Genomic DNA, 6,513 nt, shown 5'->3' on the forward strand with positions numbered 1-6,513 from the left:
TTTTTTTTTTTTTTTTTTTTCACTTCAATTAATCCAAGGAGTTTTCATTCTTTGAACTACAAATAATTTTGAAGAAGGGGAAAAAAAGGAAACACTTAATATAAAAGATCTAAGGGAGCATGATGCGTGACATTACCGCTCTCTCTTACAAAGTGTCTTAGTAGAGATGGGACACACAATCCTCCCAAGTGTCCTGCTAAGCTATGCAGAGTGCACTCACGGTTTGTGGTATTCAAATAGTGTAAAGTGTTGGGGGTTTGTGCTCTGTGCTAGGGAGATAAGAGTGAGATCCACCATTAATCATTTTACGGGAACATGACAACACCAAGGGAAGAGAGCTGAGGGTATAATAAGAATACACTGAAGGAAACAAGGCCATTTGATTCATAGGTCATTAGCTTTGAGATTCTGCAGTATGGGAATATATTTATATTGATATTTAAAATACTCTAGAATCATCTAATTAAAGCCAAAGTGTGATCTTTCTTTGCATAGGTTACGTCTTCAAAGGGTGTATGTGATGAGAAAGTAAATGCTTCCACTCAGTAACCTGAACAGAGGTGAAAAGGAGCACTTGTCACTTGCAGCAAGCAACAACCTTGGGGATTTAGAGAGACCTGTGTTTTTTTTTCCCATTGTCATATTGCAGAGTGAGAGGTCGCTAAGAGATGACAAAGGCAAAGAATGTTTTCCATATAATCACTCTGCCAAAAAGCATCATCTCTCAGGAGAGATAATAGATCACTCAATCAATTACTGTGGCAAGGATCAGAGACGCCTGCCAAGATGCCTGCTTGGCCCTTCTGAGAAGGCACATCTGGATCAAAAGACACAGCTGCGCCAGTCATGATTGCAGCTGCTTAATACCACAGGGCACAGCTCAATGGTGAGTTTAACCCTGCCAGTGAAGAGGGGTCTGGAGGAAGTGGGTAATGGCTCTCCTCTGAGAAGCTAAATATACCAATAAGTAGCCAGATTATGTCCTAGCATTAAGATAAGAGCTATGAGTGTCAGACAAACCTTTTTAAAAGGTAACATCTGTTGTTTTTTTATAACATGCACCCTATTTTCATATGTTTTGTGTAAGTGACTGATAGGAACAACAACCTTTTTAAAATAGGTCCAGTATTAAGCGTAAACGCTGTAACCGGCAGCCACAGACCAGGCTGCAATGTAACCCTATGGGGCAAATGTGCATCGTCCATTTGGTCCACTAAAAGGGATTTATTTTGCCGCTGAAAGGCTTTGGGTGTTTTTCTATTACATGGTACCAGCTCTGCTCTGCTCGGCTTGGCCGCGGTGACCCGTTCTCCTTTTTCCATTTTAGATTTAGTACCGCTTCATGCCTGAGGGAGCATGGCTGGTCGTCATAGCGATGCCGTAGGAAACTGCCATGACCTAATACGACACACACACAGAACGTCGAAAGTGTGTTTTTGATTCTCGGCATTTGGCTCCTTTCCACAGCCAAAAGACAAATTTGGGTTTCAAAAGAAGCTGGAGGCAGCAATAAAACACTGGTGGCTAAACTTTTTAAAAAATGGGGTTGTTATGTCACCCCTGTCTGTTGCTAGTGAAGATGACGCTAGTTATGATCTCCGACCAATCAGTAGTCTGTAGGTTTTCACGTCACCTTTTGGTGTCGCCTCAGCCTGCTTGGGACCTCGACGGAGGCGATACTAAAAGTACCTGTTAGCAGGTACATAGGGACTTTTTTTTCCATAATGGAAAACCTAAAATGGCAAGTAGAGGCGAGTCGAGCAGGTACCATGTAATAGAAGAACGCCATTAGATTATTACAAGTATCTGACAACATTTTGGAAAGGATTCCTACAGAGATGGGCCTTTTTAAGACCTTTCGGTTTAACCAGAAACTGGTATGGTATCTTGTTTTGTCGCTTCTGACTGCAGAGATCTAGCTTAATACTGGACCAATGTCACTGATAGTTGTTCCCATCAATTTGAAAAAAAATAAAAGGGTAATTAACCTTTAACAATGCAACAAAATAACATCTTAAAATCCTAATGCAAACATAACATCTGTACTCTTAAACAGGCTGAAGAGGGGTTTAAGGGAACATCAGACGGCTCATCTACAGCAGGCCCATATCTAAATAATCTTACTGTGTAAGCTGGTGAGAATACTATTATGTATGCAAATTACTTGAGATGAGTTTAGAGCCTTTTGTATGCAGCAACACGTCTGTAATTTGTGGATGGGGAAATACACTATGGTGAGCTGTATTCCATAATCATTTTCAACCCTTTAAGTAAAAAAGTTTTATTAGATATACATCTACCTTTTCGCAGTGTGGCAGAGGAATTCAAGGTCACCCGAGCCAGATAAGTCCTGCTCTACCAAGACTCGGTTGACACCAAAGTCTCTTCAGCAGGGGTAGAAGTCAGAAAAGGAAGGTAGTGGCGCATCTAGGATGCAGTGAAACGGGTGGAGGCAAGGCTGCGGCACAACACCCTGGTGGGCCCGGTGGCTACAGGGCGGGCCGGGCTTGGTAGCAAGCCGAAAGCCGTGCTACAGCAATGCCAGAGGAAAGGAGAAGCGGAACTTATTCAGAAGGAGGTACGAGCCAAGGTAGAGTCTGCTATTTTCTTTCTTTCCATAGCTCTTGGTGTTTGTTGTACTCGCAACTTACATGACATTATCTTCTTCCTGCTTGTCTCCCTATTAGAAAATAAAATTAGTTTAGGTGTCTGCAAACCCAATTACTGGCTGATAGAGGGTATCCGATGTGTCACCGTATGGGTAAAAGGTTGAGGCAACACCATTGATTTAGGTCGGGCCTGATTAGATGTTGGAAAGTGAGTTTAATTTTTCAGGAACTGTCACTTCAACAATGGTGTAGTTAAGCACAAAGGGTTGTTTCATTTCAATGATGGGACAAAAATGCAGTTAGACAGGTTAGACAATGACACAGATGTGTCATTCCCATCTGTTAAATTGCCACCATACTGTTTACTGTAGATAACGATCACAGAAATGTGGTTAGCTTCCAATTTTTGAATGAAGCTAGAGAGAATAAGCTACGCTATTGTGCTGTTAATGTAAATAAACACCTGTGGCTATTTTTCAAAGTAAACCCTTTTTAATGAAAGGTTTTTATTGTAAAGTAGCGACACCCAGTTAAGTGTAGATTTTAGTTGAGATTAGAAGTTGGTATGAGTCTGTATTTTTACTTTTTTTCAATTTTATTTTTATTTTTTTACTTTTTACACTTTTTTGTCAGTGGGTTGGTTTTACAGTTCACTGGTCAGATTTACAGTACAGGCAAGTGTAATTTTAGTGAGCCTTAAACCTCATAGCACACACAGTATACCTTTTCCAATTTGTCTAATACCCCTAGGATTAGGATGGATGGATGAGTCAGTGTTGTCATACAAACATTCAGAAATGGCTACTGTAACACTGGGAGCAGACAGCAACAAATGGGTCAAACGTCATAGAGAAAAAATATAAGTTTTTGAATAAAGATTAAACGACAGCAGACACTTACCACACAACCAAAAAAAGGGAAATAAATCTAAAATAAGCCTGAGTCTAATTTAAGTCAGCTCTATTAATTTACAGTAGTTTTGATTCGGCTCACCTCCCATCCCTTCATCAGAGAGTTTCTTGTGGTTCCAGTGAAAACCCCGTTAATGTGAAGGTCAGTACACTTCCTAAAGCCACACATTTTATTGCTGTGTTAAATGAGAATGGCATAAGCTGGGCAGTGCATCCCTCACCCCCACTTTCCACAGGATCCGGAACAGCTGCGGATCCGCTCTGGAACGGCGTTGGAGTAATTTGGTTTCCATTAAAGTCAGTGTGTGTGTATTTCCACGGACTACGGAATGGCTGCGTCCCAGCTCTGGCGATCCGCAGCTCTTTGGAGCAGATGCGCAGAACTTCTATTTTTGTCGGACGCCGGAGAGCTCCGCAGCAATTCAGCACACGGCAGTGCGAGACAGGAGGTCAAGCACAGAAACAAAATAGAACATCCGGTTAATTTTCAAAAGAAAATAGACCGTGCTCACGGCGGATCATATTTCCCTGCGCTACACCTTGAAAACAGCAGAGTTGTTTCCTCTCTATTTTCTTTGCATGGAAACAAACTGTTGATGGTTTTTGTGGTTCTATTTTACATGAAGTTCCGAGATCTTGTGGCTCCTCGAGACAGCTCCGATTTGTTGCGGACAGCTTCAGCTGTCCATGTCTGACAGCTGAAGCTGTCCGCAACAAATCGGAGCTGTTCCGCAACAAATGCGGACCGGGTGAGTATTGATTGACGGCGGAGCACGGAAGCCGATCTGCAGCCGTTATGCATCCTGTGGAAAGTGGGGGTCAGCCTGCAAGGAAAGGCTGTTAATCAGTTATTTTGCATTTCATGCCTTTACATACACTTTATAAAGCATACATGTATTTATAGGTGGAAGAGTTCAATAGATGCATCTAAGTAATGCTAATTAAAGTGATCCAGTAGTTCTGTTGTCCTTAATATAGGCACATGATACCTCCTGTAAAGCCTGACTGGTTCACTGATTGCCTCTATGAGTCATTACAACAGCAGCTGCACTTTTTTTATTTTCATCAATGTGTGGCAGCAACATTAATTGCATTTGCTAGGAAAGCATAAGCGAGCAAGCAGGTGATTCAGAGAGGATAATCAATGAGTGTTGTGTCATTACAGGTCACTTCATCTGTTTTTGACCCCGTGTGCTGGCTCCCTCATTTTTCACAATGTCCCTGTAGGATTTGTTTTTCTACATTGTCACATGTCAACTTTGTAGCACACACTGCTTCATACAATCTCCCCCCCCCCCACACACACACAGGTACACAACACAATTCCTGTACATTGTTAAAACATAAAATACAGATACATAGATAACTAGAATAAAAACCATTAAAATTAATTATAAAACTAACAAACAGTACATAGAACTTTTATAATAAAAGGTGTAATGTCATGTAACTTGTTCAAAAAAAGAAAAGGGGAAAAAAAGGAGAAGAATGTTCCAGCTATGTGATTGATATTTTGTTATCCTTCAATTCATATTTCCTTCACCAGAACTACTTCTGCAGTAGTTCCACTATTTCCCATTTTTCACACCTCCGGGCCACATCTAGAGATGTGGATCCAGAAGCGTCCATCAGAGTCCTGTCTGCTCCATTAAGCAGCAGAGCCTTTACAATAGGCATACAGCCTTGCTGGGCAGCCAGGTGTAAAGGTGTCACCTTTTCTGAGTTTACTGCATTGACATCTGCATGATGTGATATCAAGTGGAGGACACTTCGTAAACTGGCACTTGTACAAGCTACATGCAGTGGCGTCCATCCTTCACTGTCCTCCGACACGTTTGGGTCGGCTTTGGCTGCCAGGAGCGTTGCCACTACTTCCAGCTCACCCTGGTGGCAGGCAAGGTGGAGCGGGCGCCATCCATTCTCACCTCCAGCGTTCACACAACCACCCTGACTCTCCAGCTGGACCACCGTGACTTCATGTCCCCTTAGGGCAGCCAGGTGCATGGGTGTCCAGCCTTGGAGGGTCTTGGAGTCTGGGCTGGCCCCGTTTGACAACAGCTGCCTGCAAATGCCTGTATGGCCTCTCAGAGCAGCTAGGTGAAGTGGAGTGTATCCTATGCTGTCTGCACTGTTAATATTCACCTCACTCTTCACCAACTGTCTGACTATTCTGTTATGGCCTTCCTCAGCTGCTAGGTGAAGAGCAGTGGAGAGCGAGCAGTCAGCAGCGGTGGGATCTGCTCCCTTGGAGAGGAGGAGCTTGGCAATATTCACATGCCCGTAGGCGGAGGCTAGGTGGAGCGGCGTCCTCCCTTGTGCCTCCCGTTCTCCGATTGCTTCCTTTGACAGCCGTGAAAGCAGCAGGCGCACCACTGTTTCATGGCCATTTTGGCAGGCCAGGTGGAGGGGCATCCAACCTGCTTTTTCCCGGACATCCGCCGCAGCTCCTTTGTCCAACAGGAGTCTGATAGCCTTGTCATCGTCGTTCTGAGCAGCAAAATGGAGCGCTGTCCACTGGTCCTCATCTCCCTGGGCGGTGGCTGCACCATGTTCCAGCAACAATGAGATGATGTCATAAAGCCTGTAGAAAAGAGGTTTCATTCATACTGTAGGGTACATTATTACTCTTGTCAGCATTGGGAGGCTGCCAGGCAAAGAGTAGAGACTCCAGTCACTAAATTTAGCTAACTGTCTTCTGGGTCTAGCCTGCAATAATGAGAGTGGTATCAATCTTCTCATCCAACTCTTGGCAAGTAAGCAAACAAGCCAAAATTTCAATCTTTTCCTTTAACTTTGCGTAAAGGAGAAAAAGGTATTTCCTTACCCTTAACCCTTGTATGGTATTCGGGTCAAATTAATCCATTTCAAAGTTACATTTTTTTTTCTTCCTGAAAATCAATGGCCTTATCTTATTTTCTGTGATAAACGTGTATTCCTGATTCAGTTATTCTGGATATGACCACTTGTGTTGTTTCCATAGTGGATTTTTAACA

The 6,513-nt window shown here is 43.0% G+C and overlaps 1 protein-coding gene and 2 long non-coding RNA genes across 3 annotated transcripts in view; 1 reads left to right on the forward strand and 2 right to left on the reverse strand.

Moving 5' to 3' along the window:
- LOC116680313 (uncharacterized) overlaps positions 1-1,731 on the reverse strand; it is a 9,322-nt gene extending 7,591 nt beyond the window's left edge. Inside the window, exon 1 of the long non-coding RNA XR_004329747.1 lies at positions 1,634-1,731. This is a non-coding gene — a long non-coding RNA (uncharacterized LOC116680313). The remainder of the gene's footprint in view (positions 1-1,633) is intronic.
- LOC116680295 (uncharacterized) overlaps positions 1-4,893 on the forward strand; it is a 14,361-nt gene extending 9,468 nt beyond the window's left edge. Inside the window, exons 3-5 of the long non-coding RNA XR_004329739.1 lie at positions 650-886; positions 2,057-2,135; positions 2,311-4,893. This is a non-coding gene — a long non-coding RNA (uncharacterized LOC116680295). The remainder of the gene's footprint in view (positions 1-649; positions 887-2,056; positions 2,136-2,310) is intronic.
- The window catches only part of ankk1 (ankyrin repeat and kinase domain containing 1), a 9,785-nt gene continuing 7,596 nt past the window's right edge, over positions 4,325-6,513 (reverse strand). The window contains exon 9 of the mRNA XM_032509443.1: positions 4,325-6,101. Within this exon, the coding sequence (XP_032365334.1) occupies positions 5,069-6,101 (1,033 nt within the window). The 3' untranslated portion in view covers positions 4,325-5,068. The remainder of the gene's footprint in view (positions 6,102-6,513) is intronic.

Source organism: Etheostoma spectabile, chromosome 3 (genome assembly GCF_008692095.1).
Source record: "Etheostoma spectabile isolate EspeVRDwgs_2016 chromosome 3, UIUC_Espe_1.0, whole genome shotgun sequence".
Taxonomy (NCBI): Eukaryota; Metazoa; Chordata; class Actinopteri; order Perciformes; family Percidae; genus Etheostoma; species Etheostoma spectabile.